General features: G+C 33.8%; 1 protein-coding gene across 2 annotated transcripts in view; it reads right to left on the bottom strand.

Moving 5' to 3' along the window:
* Positions 1-17,125: 17,125 nt before the first annotated feature.
* LOC145037485 (myosin-14-like) overlaps positions 17,126-20,620 on the bottom strand; it is a 68,556-nt gene continuing 65,061 nt past the window's right edge. For both annotated transcript variants that reach the window (XM_078986157.1, XM_078986159.1), the window contains 3 exons: positions 18,750-18,830; positions 18,554-18,636; positions 17,126-17,351 (listed from right to left, as the gene is read on the bottom strand). In XM_078986157.1, coding sequence (XP_078842283.1) covers positions 17,237-17,351; positions 18,554-18,636; positions 18,750-18,830 — 279 coding nt within the window. In that variant the 3' untranslated portion in view covers positions 17,126-17,236. The remainder of the gene's footprint in view (positions 17,352-18,553; positions 18,637-18,749; positions 18,831-20,620) is intronic.

Genomic DNA, 20,620 nt, shown 5'->3' with positions numbered 1-20,620 from the left:
CACTGAAATGGAAGTCCCTCAAACATGTGTCTATGCCAGAAAACTCAAAAGACACAAATACCCTCAAATATGGGGAAAATAATACTACAAACAAGGTTAATATTGTATTTTCAATATGTAGGTGATATTTCCTCTTACTTTTTTCAACAATCCACTAAAATTATAAATGTGTTTTGACTTTTACACCCTTATTATGATTTCGTATCTTCAATTGAAACCAGGGATACAAAAGTCGAATCACAGTTTTTTATTTAATGTAGATTAGATACAAGTATACTGGAAACCTGAGGAACTTATTCACGCCCCCATGCAACCTTTCCTAGGATACACTACTGCTCAACATGGGGAAATGGTTAACAGTTGTAAAGCTGAAAATCCTATTGTACCTAGGCGGATAAAACTCCATTCCATTTCGATTACACCATTTTTGTGTGTAAATATTTTTTTATCATATTAAATACAAAGGATAAATCAATATATAAGTTAATAAATATCATGAAAACTCCAAAATATAAATAAAAATCTAAAATAAACTTAAATGTCAAAGTTCTTATTAGAAAGTTTTACAAGATTACTGAGAGTCAACAATTAATAACTTTTAAATTAGTGCTTTAAAAACATATTGAACTTAAACCATATTACTTAAGTGTCCTATTATAAAATAGTGTAGAACTAACACACTTATATACATAAAATAATATTTTAATTTTAATGTGACTGGTATTTCTAGTGGTTAATTTAATATCTTAATGACTAATTAAACAGTGATATTTACTCAAAATATTTTGTTAATTAAGATATAACACTCAACGATAATTTGGTAATAATAGTGATCATGAATTGCTATTGATATACTTAATCATATAATTATGTTTTTAATTTCAAGGCTTGAAACCGATATTTTCTATTGATTTCTTTTTATTTTTGTGTACTTACTTTCTTACATAAACTTGAATTTTTAATAAAAATGTGATTATTTAAATGACATTTATCATGTATAACCAATTTACACACAACTAACCACAAATGTTGGGGTACCTCATCACCACATACACACAACATATTTTTTTAGTTAATTAAATGTGTGTGTATATATATATATATATATATATATATATATATAGAGAGAGAGAGAGAGAGAGAGAGAGAGAGAGACAGAGAGAGATAGAGAGAGAGAGACAGAAGGAAATAATATGATTGGGTCTGGTCATTTGTAGTGGTGACCATATTTCACCACAATATCATGGGATGTTTTCACATTCCATCACATGGCCATGTCAACCATATCTGTCGTCAGTTACGAGTTTCATATATGAAATATTTATATACTAGTTTCTAATGATAATCTTAATTTGAAATATCTCATATTAAAGTATAATATGTTAACTATATGATGAGGCATTATGGAACATTTTAGATAATTAAGGATCAATAAGTTAAATTCAAAAAAACAATCTATTAAAAAAAGTGTAACCATTGAAGAGGTCATAAAGGTCAAAATTAGGACAAAACAATTTTCTAAAAAAAAGTTGATTCGTGCAAAATCAGATTTGGACGATATACTATGGAAGGAAAAGATAAATTTTCCCTTAATAAATTGGTGCGGGTTGAATTGATAAAATTGTTATGCGAGGGTAATTTAGTCTTTTCAACACTCACCCCGGTAGTTCTGACTTCATGGTCATCGGTAATTAATCACTTGTAATCATTTCAGTTATTAGTCATGTTAACTTTCTTCCCTAAGAAATTGTTCATCTTATTCAATGTAAACCCTATAGACAAACCTTTTCAAGTTCTTTCGTATTACAATCGTCCTAAAAAATGTTGGTTTACATTACACATTGACACCTAAGGGAAATAATCCACCTTCCAAGAGAATTGTGGTATGAGATTCTACCATGTGTAGGATCAACTTTTTGTAGTTGATATTTATAACGCCCAACTTTTGTAAGTTTTATTTACGTTCAACGGTGTAATAGAGATTATTCCCATGAATTGTTACCATAAACATCCATTTGCAACTGTGATTGCTTTTTTATATGGTTGACATGACATTTTTTTTTAATTTATAGTTGCAGGATTTTCCCACACTCAACATCCCATGATGTTGTGTATCAACGTGTTTGATTGAACATTTTGCAAACAATTTCATGGACAAAAAGTGTAGATTGTCAATATTTTAACTCATTCATGTAGAGATGTTTAGCGATTCAAAATATTGAAGTCATATATTAGGATGGAATGGTATGATCAAACATGCACATTAATATATAGTATTTTCATAACTTGATTTAGATTTCTCTAAATCCCAATGTATTACTCTCTTAACAGAGACAATATTTTACTTTGCGTGTATTGCATTTTGGATTCGACTTCTTGGAGTTTACGTCCCAAAGGGGAAATCTAGAAGCCACTTTTGTTGTAGGGATGATTTTCATTGCAACAATATTCCCATCCCAAGAACAAGGTTTAAAACTTTTGAATCTAACTCATTGGTCTGACTTTCTTTCTTGTAGAAGAAAAGTTATTACTTGGTTAGGTGAATGCTTTGTTAATTATAGATTGCCAGGTTATTTCATATTTGTTTTTGATTGGCCAACAATAGGCCATAATTTAGGACATTGATAAATATGGATTACAATCATAATGATCGTGAAATTAAAAGTTTCCAATTAAATCATTTATATTGCTATTCATGTGTTATAGATATTTCCAATTAAAATGAACTCAATAGAGTTTCATGGATCAGCACATCATCTTTATACATTCCATGCATACTCTAAATTTTTTTCTACAATGTATTAAACTCTATAAAGTTCAACAGAACTTTAAATCCATAAAACAAATGCATTCAACATTTTTCTTGATAAGTGATAAAAGCAAGGATGTATTTGATGGTAAAGTTGGCCAAAATTGTTAACATGATTGACAAAAGGAATGAAGAGAGGCAGGACCGACTCGAGAGGTTGAACAAGGAATAAATGGGGCTTGTTTTTAGTTTTGTTTCTTTGATTTTTTAAGGATTTAATATTTGGTAGTTATAGTGTGCTTTGGAACTCATGTTTTGGTATGGAATGACTAATCCGTGAGCTAGGTAAGCATAGATTTTAATTAGAAATGGTAATTTGTATAAGTATAAGAGATGATGAAGTTATATTTTTATATATTTTCTAATATTGTAATAGATTTTCATGTATCTTGAAATGTGTTACAAACAAATATTTCCCGTAATCTTGGCTTATTCCTCTCATTGCATATAGACTAAGGATACATAAATTAGGCTAACAAAATAATTGGGCTAAGAGTACATTGGGCTAACAAATAAAATAGATACAAGTAAATCCCATATATAAAAGTCATGTCCAACAAAATATTTTGAATTAGAAAAAACAGATTAATAAAACATAAAAAAGTCAATAAAAAGGAATTGTTTTTTATTGTTATTGTCTTATTAGAAAATTTGCTATGTACTTTCTTACAACCATTTTTCTTAACTAACATATCAAAACTTTCAACCTTTTGTCATTCCTCATCTCAAAATAGCAATGAACTTTCTTACAAAACACTTCAGCGAAAATATATTTACTTATCAATACCAAAAATTTGTGTTTAAAAGATTATACTGTACAAATTTATAAAGCATAAATAGTTGTGTATTAAGAAAAATTACTGTGTACAAATCACTTTCCATCATAATTCATTATTAGTACATAATAATAGTTATCAGATTGTTTAAATATCATTTAATAGGTAGTTAACCACCATCATCATCACCACTAATCAAATCAAACTCTTCTTTCATCTTCCCCGAAAACAAATGATCATTTTTCGAAAACCCTATAAAATATCTTCATCTAATCTAAAAAATAACCACGGTTATTGCAAAAAATTGTGTTTTAATATCTTTCATCTTCCCCATAAACATCAGGTATGGTTTCATCGCATATTTCTTAAAATTACTAGGTATTTACGATGTTTCTTGAAATTACTGTTCCCCGTGCTTCCTACTAAACGTTGTGATAAAAACCCATGATTTTGCAACTTTATAATGATAATAGGATTTCTCGTATAAGCCAATACACCAACGTTGATGATCTTGATAACCTCAAGTTAGTTATGATTATGGAATAAGTTGCATCATCATATGCAATAGACCTATATATTGCAAGATATTGGTAATTCTCACAGTGTATATGACACATTAACATTACCAAAATCAACTTGATTTTTTCTTATATACTTTAAATTTTAACTTCGATAGTCGTAAAACTATGAATGAAGAGGGAAAGGAAGGCGCTGTCTATAAATGTGCTTCCCTTGATCGGATTTCTTTAGGTATTGGTTTTGAACGAATACAAAAAGCCTTTATCGATAAGTGTTTAGAAAAAAAAATTCCTGAGGCCTCATAGAAAAAAGGAGTGGTACGTAAGAATTGAGGTCATCAATTCTCGAAAACTCATAATTTTTTTTGATTTGTTAGTGATACTAACGTTAATGTTAATGATAATGTTAATTATAAACTGAGTACTTCAACATTGGTAATTTTGAAGATGGAATTAAGTTGTTAAGGACAACTATAACAAAAGATCGTTAGGAAGAAACTTATTTTCTTCGGATGATTTACATCTCCAAAGGACATCCAACATGAAAAGAAGGTCTTGTATATACTAAATACATGTTTTGTTCATATAAAATTTCCGTTTTATTGCAATATAATCCATAATTCAAGTAGTGTAAGAGTTGAATAGTGTGATGACTAGGATTATATATGAGTTGAATGGAGTATGAGTATGACATGAAGTATAAAAAAGGAGTTGAATGATTAGGATTAAATAATTAATGGGTTTTGAGTGTTGTAGTATAGATTTTTGATGGATGATGTGACAATCCATTAAACTCTTTATTGGTGATGTCCTTAGACATATAACCCTCATCACAAGAACGCATATTTGTGGATTTTTAATATATTTTCTTAATTTCTACAAGGTCTTCATTAGGTAACACATTTTAATTTAGCTTATTACGCATAAAACTATACTTTTTGGCTATTTGTTGTTATACATGTGTATGTTATGGTAGACATTATATATATATATATATATATATATATATATATATATATATATATCACTAAAATTGTTATTTATTTCTCGTGTGTAATTGTAGGTTTGGACATGTTGGATAATTGTTTTAATAAGTTGATAGTACATGGTCCTAATTTTGTTGATTGTTCAAGGAAAGTTAGGGAATTCTTGCAAAATATATTTGTTCGACATAAGCCTTCAGAAGATCATGTCATCACTTTAAAATGTGAAGACCATACCGTCACAAAGGTGACTGATGTATTTATTGAGGATAATCATGTATTGGATTTTTGGCCTATTTATAAGTGGTATCGGGAGTACATTGGTTTTTGTAAATTTATAAAACATCTTCATTAGGTAGGTACATAACATTTTATGGTAATTGTGAATGTAAACACAATACGTTTTTTGTGTTTTTTTGTAGATTTAAATGTAAATAGCTAGTGATATGTAAATTAATGCAGCTAAATATCTTATTGTAGTAAAAATGCATGTGTTTTAGTTTTTCGATGTTGTTTATATACTTATTTAACATTTAACAAATCATAAGTTAAAGGTGATCACTTAAGAAAAGCATTGAGAAATGAATTCTCACAATTGTAATGGTTAATTTATTATTTTACTTAAAGCTAGGGTGTTTGATATTTCATGTAAAAGTAACTTATTAACTTCTGCCTTTTTTGAAAAGTCAATAAATCAAAAAATGTGTTTGTCAATATGGTAAAGACTTTTAAAATAATATTCAATGAATCCATCATAAATGAAATTTCAATAAGATAGGATTTATAACTTTTCAGAACTCCTTATTGTTGGAATAGTGTCTAAGGCTGCAACTATATTAGGAAAGTATTTGACCCAATTGTGAATGGTCCTTTTGGGTTGCCTTCACCATAGCAACTTGGTAGGATGATTTATGAGAGAACAGATATTATTAATATATTATGAGAATAATATAATTAATAATAATATTGTTATTTGATTAATATAAGTCATATATTAATTGGTATTAATTTGGTGACTTAAAGAGATTAATTAAATAAAAGGGTATAAATTGTCAATTGTTTGACAGTTACACTTTAGGCTGTAAATCCTTATAGGATATGGGTTGGACGAATTCTAGGGCTTGGGATAGCCTCAAATTAGTCTATGGCTTATCTATGGAAAGGATTGGGATTGCTTAGAGTCTAAGTTATCCAATTAGGGTTTAAGGGTGAAACCCTAGGAGCCTTACAAGTATAAATAGACCCCTTAGGATAGGAAATCGGCACCTCCTCTATAGCAAGGATACCCTGGCCGATTTCCTCCTCTCTCCTCTCTGTCAAATCATTCTCTTTGCTAGTTGGTGTTTGTAAGCCATTAGAGGAGTGACAATTATGACTCTAAAACTCCAAGAACAAGAAGATCAAACAAGTGTTTCAAGGTATGATTCCAACACTGGTTTTGTGTTGTTCTTATACCTAATTAGCGATTAGGGGTCTTGGATTCAATGCATGTTTAATTAGAGAAACCTAGATCCAAGCATTAGGGTTTGTATATGCACATAGGAAAGTTCTTATGTACAAAACCCATCAGTGGTATCAGAGCCTAGATTGGTTTTTATTAAATTGATGCTTAATTGTTTGCATGCTAACTTCAAAATTCGAATTTTGTGTTTCTGAGTCATGGACTCGGCTAGTCCCATAGTGGACTCGGCGAGTTGGCTTGACTCGGCGAGTCCAGTTTGGGTACTCGGCGAGTCCGAGCGTCAGGAAGAGCCAAAAACGGGATTTTTTCACATTTATCTTATGGAAACTTACCTTAATCATATTAGATCAACCCAAATCCGATTTTATGATATATATGACTATATTTTTGATCTAATCGAAGATATTTATCAATTAATAAAATATTTAATTTCCTTATATGATAATTATTAATTATTTTGGTTAAATTGGTCAATTGTTTTTCAAGAAATCAAATATGGATAATTATGTGATTAATTGTTAATTTCAATTATTTGTTATTTGATCCTTTATGTTTTAAATGTTTAAAAACTTGCCCTCAAGTTTTGAAATTTATATTTTGTGATTAAAAGTTTTATTTAGACAATTTAAATTTCAAACCCTAAAATTTTACAAGTTTAAAATCCAACCCTATACTAATATAATATTACAAGATTAATATCTATATATGTATAACTTAAATGCTAGTCTTACCGTTAGTAGGCCTCATTCACGAAGCCGGTCTATAAGGTGGTTATAAGGTTGCGGCCTATAAAATGGCGCTTAATGGGTGTACACTCACACCCACCGCTTGCTTGATCGGTGGAGGGTCGTTAGCCGAACGGGTAGGATAGGGCAACCTCATCCTCTCATTAAAAGTATAATAAGAAATACAAAGTAACTACATGTTTTCTTAAAATTTCCCAATCTTAGTTACTTAAGGAAAAGTGAATTGATGCAATCCCATGAAATTACACTTTGCACCTTGCTAAGAAGTTAGTGGAGCGTGTGTGGTTTACCGGCACACTAATTGGTTCTAAGCAAAGGTGGTAAAGGGTGATTCATTGTTTATCATAGTTCGACGGAGCGTGTATGGTTTACCGGCACATCGAATAGGTGATCGTTACAATGAAGGCACCATGTGAATTTGCATGGTAATTCATACCTGCTTTGTGATCCTCGGTATCCCAGTCACAAACAAGAGGGGCATATCGAGATTTAAACATGCCATTGAAAAGTTTCAATGAATCTCATCCGAACCTAGGAATTCTCAATACATTTAGGACTTAAAGTTATGTTTTTCATGGTGGAGAATTTGTGAATCGACATTCACTTACCTTCAAATTGTTTACATATTAGATTACGACATCCCTTTTCTAATGTGTAAATATTGTTGTTGGATCCTATATCTAATTTTTCTTATTGGGTGATAATTAGGGATTCACATTCTAATCAATATTTGTCCTTTCTATTGTAGATGTCGAACGCTAACAACGCTGCTTCGATTTCATTCACTTTGATGAGCCTTTGTCAAAAGGTCACCTTTGATGGAACGAACTTTAGCAAATGGATAAGATACATTCTCACGATTGCTCGCTATGAGGATAAGGAGTATGTCCTCAATGAGAAGCTCGAGAAAATCAACCCCGAAATCGCTACTCCCGCTGAAATGATCGCTTTTGAAACTCACGAGCGTGATGCAACGAAAGTACATTGCATCATGATCGCGACTATGAACCCTTAATTCCAAAAGTCCTACGATGACATGTATCCGTACGAAATGCACCAAGACTTATTGGAGAGATACCATCAAAACGCGAGACAAGAGCGTTATGAGATTTTCACTAACATGATTTCCGCTAAGATGGGTCATGGAGAATCTCTTACCGTGCACCTGCAAAAGATGCAAAGGTATGTCGACCGCCTTCGCAAGTTAAACATTGACTTTGGGGAAGACTTGGCGATCGACATGGTGCTTCACTCTTTGCCTCCAAGCTACAATCAATTTAGGATGACCTATCACATGAACAAAGAAGAGGTCACACTAAGCAAACTCCAAGGTATCTTGAGGGTCGCTGAGAGCAACTTCAAGGAGAAGTCTGTTGCACCAACTCCCAATCCACCCGCCGCTCCTGTCTTGGCAATTGGACAAGGAAAGGGAAAGAAGAGGAAGGTTTCATCAAAGAACTATCGCAAGGTGAAAGCCCGAGATGGTGCCTCTTGTAGTGGGACCAAAGTTGATCCCGCTAAACCATGCCCTAACCCGAAGGAGGCAGAGTGCCACCACTGCCACAAGATAGGAAATTGGAAGAGAAGCTGCCCGGAGTACCTGCAAGCCATCAAGGAAGGAAAGATCAAGCCATCTTTTGCAGGTATATACACAATTAAATCTAACGATTCATCTCATGATACTTCTTGGGTTCTTGATACCGGTTGTGGTTACCACATTTGTTCTAATGTGCAGGGACTAAGAAGAAGTAGAGACGTGGAGCATGGAAGAATAAATCTAATCATGGGGAACAGAAGATCGTCGCCTGTGACCAAGATTGGAGTGTATTCTTTAGTGCATAGGAATGGTTTATCTTTAGATTTGAACAATTGTTGCTATTCGCCAGAAATGGCTAGAACATCATTTCATTTCATGGTTTGTTTAGACAAGGTTTTATATTTTCTTTTAATAATGAGAATGGTACTATTTTAGCTTATTTGAATGGTGTCTTTTACTTTGAAGCTATACCATGTAATGGAATTTATGAAACTGCTATGATTGTTGATAACTTAGGAAATAATGTTTTATGCATGGATTCATCAAATAGTATGGATAAGGCATCCTTATGGCATTGTCGTCTTGGACACGTCAACAAGAAACGCATAGCCCAACTCCAAAAGGATAGAGTGTTGGAGTCATTCGATCTTAGGGAAGATGACACATGCGAGTCTTGTTTACTTGTAATGATGACTAAGTCACCCTTCCCTGGTAAGTGTGAAAGGGGTGAGGGTCTATTGGACCTCATACATACCGATGTGTGTGAACCGTTTAGATCTACCACGAAGGATGGAAACCGCTTTTACGTGACTTTTACCGATGACTATAGTAGATATGGGTATATCTACTTAATCAAGAAAAAGTCAGAAACTTTTGAAAAGTTCAAAGAGTTCAAAAATGAAGTGGAGAATCAATTGGGCAGGAAGATCAAGATGCTTCGATCCAATCGAGGAGGAGAGTACCTAAGTCTTGAATTCCATGATTATCTCAACGAGTGTGGAATAGTTTCACAATTGATGCCACCTTGGACACTACAATTGAATGGTGTGGCAGAAAGGCGTAATCGAACCTTGTTGGATATAGTTCGCTATATGATGAGTCGTGCTTCGCTATCTATCTCTTTTTGGGGGTATGCCTTAGAGACTGCCGCCCATATCCTTAACCGAGTCCCTACTAGGAAGGTTGCCAAAACACCTCACGAGATGTGGACGGGGAAAGCTCCTTCGTTAGCGCATATCAAGGTTTGGGGTTGCAAGGCTTTCGTAAGACGAGATACTCACGAGAAGCTCGAACCTCGTAGTGAGCGATGTATTTTCATCGGCTACCCGCAGAAATCCTTTGGATATCTCTTCTATAGACTGAAGGGCAACGTTGCCTTTGTTGCGAGGATAGGAGTTTTCCGAGAGCGAGAACTCATAAGCCAAGGAGACAGTGGGAGGCAAATCAATCTTGAAGAAATTCAAGAGTTGATAGATGAAGGAACCTCTACCACTGGCATTCAACCGGAGGAGGAAACTCCGGTTGAACCGATTAACGTATCATTACCTCTTAGACGTTCCGAAAGAGTTACAGTTCAACCTCAGTTGTATGGTTTTCATATTACTACCCAAGGGGACACGTATATTAGTGATAGTACACTAATAAATCTTGATGAACCTAATAGCTATAAGGAAGCCATGTCAGGCCCGGAGTTTACGAAATGGCAAGAGGCAATGGATAGTGAGATCCAATCCATGTATGATAACCAAGTTTGGAATTTGTTTGATAATGTGCCTGGACGTAAGACCGTTGGGTGAAAATGGATCTTCAAGAAGAAGACCGACGTGGATGGAAAGGTACACACGTTTAAAGCGCGATTGGTTGCGAAGGGCTTTGCTCAAACTCCCGGAGTTGACTATGAAGAGACCTTCTCACCAGTTGCGAAGATATAATCTATTAGAATGATGTTAGCTATAGCCGCATTTCATGATTATGAGATTTGGAAAATGGATGTCAAGACCGCTTTCCTTAACGGGAAGTTGGCTGAGGATGTTTACATGGCTCAGCCAGAGGGGTTTGTAGATCTGAAGCATCCGAATAGAGTGTGTAAGCTTGAGAAGTCCATTTATGGACTAAAGCAAGCATCTCGCAGATGGAATCTTTGCTTCGATGAGAAAGTCAAAGAGTTTGGATTTGTACGAAGCGAAGATGAATCGTGTGTATAGTCAAAGCCAGTGGGAGTGTAGTAAGCTTCCTCGTTCTATATGTCGATGACATATTACTCATAGGAAACGACATCCCGACTCTGCAGGAGGTTAAGTCCTGGCTTGGGAAGTGCTTCGCTATGAAGGACCTCGGAGAGGCTTCCTATATTTTGGGAATAAGGATAGTAAGAGAGAGAAGTAAGAGACTAATAGGACTTAGTTAGAACACTTACTTAGAGAAGGTACTAAAACGTTTTAGTATGGAAAACTCGAAGAAGGGAGAATTACCGATACAAAGCAATGCCAAGTTGAGTAAGACTCAAAGTCCGAGTACCGAAGCCAAGATAGCTGAAATGAGCCGAGTTCCATACACTTCCGCAGTTGGCTCAATCATGTACGCTATGACTTGTACTCGCCCTGATGTAGCCTTTGCTTTGAGCATGGTCAGTAGATATCAAGGGAACCCTGGCAGAGCCCATTGGATTGCGGTGAAGAATTTCCTTAAGTACCTTCGGAGGACGAAGGAATGGTTCTTAGTCCTCGGAGGGAGTGATGACTTGAAGGTGCGATGGTATAGTGACGCCAACTTTCAGACCGACAGGGACAACTACCGTTCATAGTCGGGCTGGGTCTTTACCCTGAATGGAGGAGCAGTAACTTGGAAAAGTTCCAAGCAGGAAACCATAGCTGATTCAACGTGCGAATCAGAGTACATTGCAGCGAGCGAAGCATCGAAGGAGGAAATATGGTTGAAGAACTTCCTTGGTGATCTTGGAGTTGTACCTGCCATAAAGGAGCCCATGGAGATTTTCTGTGATAATGAAGGAGCGGTTACCTTGACCAAGGAACCAAGAGATCATGGTAGATCACGACATATTGACAGAAAATATCACTTTATTAGACATCGTGTAGAAGAAGGACAACTCGTAGTGAAGAGGATATCATTAGAAGATAACCCAGCAGATCCGCTTACGAAAGGACTGAGTAGTGTTAAGCATTTGCAGCATGATAGGAGTATTGGGCTGAAGGATGATATTAGCATAGATTAGATAGTATTACAAACATATAATAGATAAATGTAATTAACATTTGATGATTAAATAAAGGAGTTTTATTTATAAGTAATGTTACTGTCTTATGTTAATTGTTTAACTATTATTTCACTTTGCATGTTTTCCAGAATAATTTAGTTTATTAGGAATAATCGAATTGTTCAAATTGTCCACAATCGTTCATATGTCGGAAGTAGATATGAATGAAAATTGTCATGAATAGGTGTGTAGATTGTCTAAATGGTATTAGACATAGCAAAAGATTGTTGCGACGTTCGTGAGTGCTTATGAACTAGTTTTGAGCATTGGAACAAACCCGCGCTTGCTGGAATCACCTTATGGAATGTGATAAAAGGGTGATCGCAAGACGATAATATCACATAGTCTTGAAACCTAGATATATGGTTTGTTATTTGCTAATTGATTGTACATTGATAATGCGAAAATGCATTGGTAACTCAATGTTATAAAACGCATTGTTGTGTATAGTTGGTTAATGAATAAGTAAATGCATATAAGTCGAAGTTTATCTGTAACTTTTATCCTAAGAAGGAAAAAGTGTTATCTCGGCCACTCGATGATTTGATTTGACTTATGTGTCGGGCCCGGTCATAACTGAATTGATGTGTTCGATTAAGTTCTGTGTCAAATAAATCGGAGATCGAGAAACCAAATGCTAGACTAATCATTCCATTTAATTGTCAGCATGATATCTAACAGAGGACTGTACGATCCCTTATCTAAAGGACGAGATTATTCATGGTTTGGCAGCATCTTTCAGAGCTACGATTGCAAATCGGATTGTACTTGTGCATATAGTTACTAGACTTATCTAAGTGGGAGACTGTTGGAATAGTGTCTAAGGCTGCAACTATATTAGGCAAGTATTTGACCCGATTGTGCATGGTCCTTTTGGGTTGCCTTCACCATAGCAACTTGGTAGGATGATTTATGAGAGAATAGATATTCTTAATATATTATGAGAATAATATAATGAATAATAATATTGTTATTTGATTAATATAAGTCATAGATTAATTGGTATTAATTTGGTGACTTAAAGAGATTAATTAAATAAAAGGGTATAAACTGTCAATTGTTTGATAGTTACACTTTAGGCTGTAAATCCTTATAGGATATGGGTTGGACAAATTCTAGGGCTTGGGATAGCCTCAAATTCGTCCATGGCTTATCTATGGAAAGGATTGGGATTGCTTAGAGTCTAAGTTATCCAATTAGGGTTTAAGGGTGAAACCCTAGGAGCCTTACAAGTATAAATAGACCCCTTAGGATAGGAAATCAGCACCTCCTCTACAGCAAGGATACCCTGGCTGATTTCCTCCTCTCTCCTCTCTCTCAAATCATTCTCTTTGCTAGTTGGTGTTTGTAAGCCATTAGAGGAGTGATAATTGTGACTCTAAAGCTCCATACAATCTTTTCGCAGAATTACAGAAAATATTTCTCTGTGCTAACAACAAGTTTATTTCCTTTGCTAAATTCTCCCTATCCTCCATAATATTCGACACTTGCAATTCTAAATAATCAACCCTAGTGACTTTTGATTCTAACTTCTTTCTTGTCTCTAGTAATTGATCATTTAACTTTTTAGCTTCATTGCTGGGAGACACGACAATTGAATCAAAGTAAGTAACAGTTTCATCAAAAGATACTAACTCAGAATTATATGCAGAAACTAGAATATTAAAGGATTCAAGAAGATTACGTACCTTGGTAGTCATGGGCGACCTATTGGTAGACTTCGATACGAAGCACTGCCCACGTACTTCGTAAGTCTCTTCTTCATCTGAATCTTTTTCAACTTTTGCATACATGGCCCCGTGTGTTGGATTCTTCATTTCTTCATCGGCTGAACCTAAGGACCATATTTGATTGTGCCATCCGATTCAATTTCTCCATGAGCCACCAACGACAAATTCTTTGTCTTCGACTTTACTTCCTCCAGTTTCTCAATGTAATACGCTTCATCCTTTGTTTTTTCTTTTCCTCCTTCTTTCTCAACAAGCAATCTACTGCCAAGTGATTTGCACCATAGCAATAATGGCAATTAATCCCTGTATCACCTTTCAACATCTTCTTCATTTGCTTAATTTCACTCTTCGATTCCGTCTTCACTTCTTTCTTCTTTTCATCCACTCTATTTTTGTTCTCATAACTACCCTTCGAATCTGATGACTTGTTCTTTGGATTAAAAGGTTTCTTAAAAAATTTCTTTACTCTATTATTTAAGTAAAATGCGAGAGCCTCATCATCAGAATTCATCAGTAAACCTTCTTCTTCATCAGACTTCGATTTTTCATTCTCTCTTTAAGAAACCTTCGAAACGAGTGCCAATGGTCCACCAAGACTTGCTATTTCTTCCTCAGCTATTTCATTAACCTCATTTTAATGAGATTTCAATTGATTGTACAAGTCATTCAAAGTCGAAGTATCAAAACTCTGTTGGTTTTTCACCATCATACTTACACTCCTCCACTCCTTTCGAAGTCCCATTACAAATATCAAGTTGTACTCCATTGATGACCTTGTAATACCATAATGATTACAACGATAGATTAACTCATTGAACTAATCATAGTATCCTTCAATAGATTCAAATTCTTTCTGTTTGAAATCTTTGAGCTACACCAGGCATTGTTTCACAGATGTGATCTTCGTCTTTTCACTTCCTTGGAATTTGTCTTTGAGATTGTTCCAGATTTCTTTAGCTCTTGTGCATGTTCTGACATAATTGTACACAACAGGAGACAAGGCACCTCTTAATTCCCTCATGCATTTCTTCTCCAGTTGTTTTAAACAATTGGATTGATTGTCAACTTCTGAACTGCTTGAAGACACACCGATTGGCTGAACTGTTGCAGGTTGATTGATTTCTCCTGATATGCACTTCCATAATTCTTCATCCAATCCGTTCAAGTAATCTTGCATACGATCTGCCCACTGATCATAATATTCTGGAATAAGCATTGGAATTTTTATGGATGAACCAAGCAAATGAGAAAATGACGCCATAGCGAAGTTTTGTTCTAGTGAATTGAGTAGATAAATAAAGGAGAATTTTGTTTATTAATTATCATGGTCTAATAGTTAATTAGAAACAAATTGGAAAGTATATTGGGAATTAATTAAACAATTTAATTAATTAAAGGGTTGAATACTCATTAATCAATAGATGGTTAATCAAGAATATTTCAGAACCCTTATGTGATTAGGATTTGGATGAAATATCTCTTAGATAAGAGACGATTTCGCATTTGGTATCCCATTCCACATTGGATCGAATAAAAAATATAGGAAGAGATCCAAGGGTATAAATATAGCCTTACGGATCTCATACTTCCTTGCTTCTTGGCCTGGTTTTTTGCCAACCTTTCTTCCTCCGTCTATACGAATGATTTTTAACCCTCTCCGGACCTTCATGTTTCGGAGATCACGTTAGCTTATTAAACTGCGCATTCCATGTATTCAAGCTCAATTTAAAATTGCATATTGAATGAAAGATACAGTTATAATATAACTAATGTATATTTATAAACAACATTTTGGTTTGAATGTAAATAACCTTGTATTTATAAAAAAAAATGGGTTTGAGATGAAAAAAATGTATTCACATGGTTTCAAATGTAAAAAAAAAATTAGCTATACAGTTGAAATGGAAAATTTTCAACATTGAACAAAACTAAAAAAAATTATGTTCGATTCGGAACAATAAAAAATAGAGTGTCATAATTGAATAAAAAAAATTAAAACTTAGTGCCTTTTGTGTAATCGTTTTTTAATCTTGATGCATTAGCATGTCATACAAGTGTGCCACATTACCAAAACTAAGACGTCATCATGGCACGTCTGACAACTAGTTTGCTCCAAAAGAGGGAATAAAAATGAATATATTTTTGGTTAAATGCCACAAAAGTCACTAAGTTTACATGAAAATTTGATTCTGACACTACTTTTTTTTTGTCTCAAATTGGATACATTACGTTTCAAATTTGTTATAATTTTGACTACTTGATCCGTCAAACTAGTTGTCTGACGTGCCATGATGGCGTCTTAGTTTTGGTGATATGACATGCTTGCATGGCATGCTAATGCGTTAAGATTAAAAAACAATTACACAAAAGATATTAAGTTTTCACTGTTTTCAATTTTAGCACTAAGTTTTGATTTTTTTTTCAATTTTAACAATCTATTTTTTTTGTGTTCCGAATCGAACATCATTTTTTCGAGTTTTATTCAGTGTTGACAATTTTCCATTTGAACTGTATACTTAATACAAAACTAGAAAAAATGATTTTCGATTTGCAACCAAAAAATAGGTTGTCAAAATTGAATAAAAAGTTAAAACTTAGTCCCAAAATTGAAAAATATGAAAACTTAGTGTCTTTTGTATAATCGTTTTTCAATCTTACGCATTAGCATGTCATTCAAGCATGCCACATCACCAAAACTAAAACGTCATCATAGCACGTCATACAACTAGTTTGACTGATCAAGTAGTCAGGGTTATACAAATTGGAAACGAAATATCCAATTTTAGACAAAAAAGTAGTGTCAAAATCGAATTTTCATATAAACTTAGTGACTTTTATGGCATTTAACAAAAAAATATATTCATTTTTATTCCCTCTCTTGGATCTCTACAGCAATACTACAACGTCCAATATAGTATTGTGGTTTGATTTATAAGAGATGGGGTTGGGGTTTAGGTAGCTTTGGCCCAATACAAAAACACTTATAAGCTACAATTAAACATAGCCATGCTCTCTCTTGTGTGAATCAAGACAAATATACAATAAAGAACCAAAGAAAAATTAACCTCATAAGATTCACATAGTTTACACGATCGGCTTAATCGTGGTACGTCCGTAGGCGAAGCAGAGAGGTTTCTTATTAGTTTCGAAACATTAGGGTTATAAGATATATGATATTTATTTATACCGAAAGTAAACCTAAAAATATAAAGCAAAAATCCATAACGCAACAAATTAATTTATAATTTACTAGACTCCCAAAAAATAACATTTTTACTATTTGTGCAAGAATTAACCAAGAACAATCATTAGAGAGAATAGGAAAGGAAATAAAGAATGTATTTTTTTAGAAGGGTAACACCATGAAAATTAAAACTTAAGGATATGGTGAGGTTCAAGATTCAATCATATATAAAATGAAAGGCTGGATACTTGGTAAATACTGTAGCAGGTTCCCCGCCTGCAACATATTTGGCTTTGCAGGAAGTAAGGAGTTCATTAACTAAGAAAGGTTGGCTGCATTTGGAAACAAAGCTTGTTAATACAATCTACGGTTTCATTTGCAATGAATAAGTAACTAGGATAGTAATCATCAAGGATATGAAGATATATACAAAGTTAAACAAGATTATAAGAACTGCTATTTATAATATAAATGATTTTAACTCTATCTAACTCATAAATTCTTCCAGGTGGTTAGTTGTAGGGTAAAAAATAAGGAGAATTAGGGGAAGAAGTTATAGAATATGGAAGGAATGAACATCTATCAAGTTAAATATGCATATATTAATTAACAATAATTTTATAATTTTTCTAATCCAAAAGATAACAATTTTACAATTTAGCATTAAGACAGATATTAGAAACCTGAAAGCATCACAATATATTGGTTTTATGGGAAAATGACACAAATGTCGTACGAACCTTTTAGGGTTACCCGTTGAGTCCCTAAAGTTTTGTCGGACTTTATAGGTCCCTAAACTAGGATATGACCTGCTCTTTTAGTCCCTGACAACATGTAATAGTCGGTTCAGTGACCTTTTGGAAAAAAAAAAAAAACTCATTTAATACCCTTATAAAGCCAAAATAATAAGTTTGGGGATCAATTCGTACAAAAAAAAAAACTCTCATTTTCTTCTAAAGCTGATTCACACTCAATTCGTATTGATCCGCAAACTTATTTTTTCGGCTTTATAGGGGCACAAAATGAGTTTTTTTGGTCTAAAAGGTTACTGAACCAGCTATTACATGTTGATAGATATTAAAAGAGCATGTCATATCCTAGTTTAGGGACCCATAAAGTCCTACAAAAACTTTAGGGGAACTCAATGGTTAAACCCTAGAAAGTTCTTAGGATATTTCTATCATTTTCCCTAGTTTTATAAAGTTTAAAGGATTGACACATAATTATTCCACTTTTCATATTGGACCCTACAAAAACTTAATGGTACATAGTTTTCTGGAAAAAAAAAAAAGTTAGTTATTTCTTAATCATTTTATATTATTTTTTTTCCCATTGAAGGTCAATAGTGACATCCGAATATCAACTAGACATTGCACCTCATCCAACCATTCCATTAAAGAAAGTTTCTACAAAACTACTTATAATCGCCAAGATTGTGTTTTTTCTTTTTCAAATATAAGCACTCCGAGCCAAAATATTTTGAAGTTCCTACCTATGATTTAACATTCATGAAAGAGAGCAACTATCATTATACCTGGAATTATCTTCTAATAAAATAAAATTCTTGTCTTCATTGGTAGAATCTTCGTTTATTAGCATCTTTATGGACGACCTAATCTGGTAAAGATAGCATCATGTTAGGAAAATTTTTACATCATAATACACACATGGTTTATTTTACCAGAGCTTCTGTTAAAGATGAAGATTTACAAATAGCATATCGCACTTACATGCATGGTAATTGCAGGAATATGATTGTCTATACCCCGATAAAGAGTGCATAATCTTTCCAATTGTTGTAGGCTTAAACTCTGGAAATGAACATAATGTTAGGTCAAAATAGAGAGGGAGATAGCATATATGCATTCTCTCATTTTTCATTTTAGTAAAATGCCATAAAACACCAACTCATAGTCATTTCAATGTCACACCCTTTTTAAGGAGTCTTTTTTCTTTTTTCCACATTAGTTTCATATTTCCACTAACTATTAATTTATTTCATGAATTTATCTTCATAAAAAGTCCAACAATGCATCCACTTTGTAGACGCCTTTTTGAGCAGTTAACATTTACAATTAATTTAATTTTAAACAAAAGTTATATACTAAAGAGGATGATTAACATTATGTATTATTGAGAACATACAGAGGTATATATAAGACATAGTTCAATAGGAATTAAGGAGCTATACATGGAAAAGATGCTATTTAATTAAAAGGGAAAATATATAGTTGCAGATGAGTGTGCTCATTAGGTGTCCTTGATACGCCCCCAAAAGATGGAGGATATGTCGATGACTCCAATCTTGGACCTTAGCTTAACAAAGTAATTCCTTATCGTTGATTTGGTAAGAGCATTAGCTTGTTGGTCTAATGTGTGAATGTGGCAAACTTTATGTGTGTCAGCATCAAATGTTTATCTAACAAAATGATAATCGATAGCGACTTGTTTCACACATGAATGATAAACTAGATTGGCATAAAGATAAGTAACACCTGTGTTGTCACAATGAAGGGTTAGAGCATGTGAATTTGGAACACCAAGTTTAGTAAGGTGATTTTTAACACATGATAGTTCGGATGCATCATTTTCTAGGGCTTTATACTCAACCTCTGTAGATGAGCGGGAGATAGGCTTTTGATAAAATACGGACATGAGATAATATTAAGAAGCTTGTGGTGCAGAGTTGGATCAAATTTAGGAGCTACATCATCTTCAGTAAGGGTAATTGATGTTGTTGATCCCTCCTTGGCACAATCCATCTTGAAGTGAGTCAAGATGTCCCGAATATGACTATGTATGATAAGAAGAGACCATACATTATTGGAATAATCTCAATGCCAAAAAATGATTGTGTGAACTAAGATTTTTGGTGGAGAATCTGTTTTCAAGCATGTGTACAAACTTGGTAATGAAAGAAGGGTTATTTCTCGTTAGAATAACGTCATCAACATAGACCAAATAATAACAGATTATGGCATCCTGATTTTAGACGAATAACAGGGCATCTAATTGAGATTTTTGAAAACCATTTCCTAGGAGAAAGGACGCAAGGGCCAAATACCATACACATGGTGCTTGTTTGAGTCCATACATTGATTTTCGGAGCTTACTTATATGGTTTGGATTTTTAGAGTGAATAAAACCAGGAGGTTGAACCATGTATTCTTCTTCCTGTAGTGTACCATGGAAGAATGCGTTGTTGACATCTAATTATCTTAGGCACTAGTCATTTGAGATAGAAATGGAGTGAACCGTACCGATTGTAACCAGTTTGGTTACGTGGCTAATGGTGTCAAACTAATCTTTGCCATATTACTGGAGAAACCCTTTAGTCACAAGATGTGTCTTGTATTTGGCTATAGGTGTCAAACTAATCTCTTATTCCTCTAAAAGCCAAGTTATCAGAAAGCAAAATTCAAATGACAAAGCAAGTGGGAGGCACATAGAACTTGAAGCAACTAAAGAACCATAACCTGATATAGCAGCAGTTGGCACTAGTTTCAATAAGGAATTGTTGAACATTAATAACATTATTTATAAACAGATATTGTTCATATATATGGTAGATAACATCTATGAATTGAGAAATGTGGAATCT

Source organism: Lactuca saligna, chromosome 3 (assembly GCF_052625555.1).
Source record: "Lactuca saligna cultivar CGN05327 chromosome 3, ASM5262555v1, whole genome shotgun sequence".
NCBI lineage: Eukaryota > Viridiplantae > Streptophyta > Magnoliopsida > Asterales > Asteraceae > Lactuca > Lactuca saligna.
The sequence above is the reverse complement of the archived record's forward strand: the minus strand, read 5'-3'. Positions and strand labels throughout refer to the sequence as shown.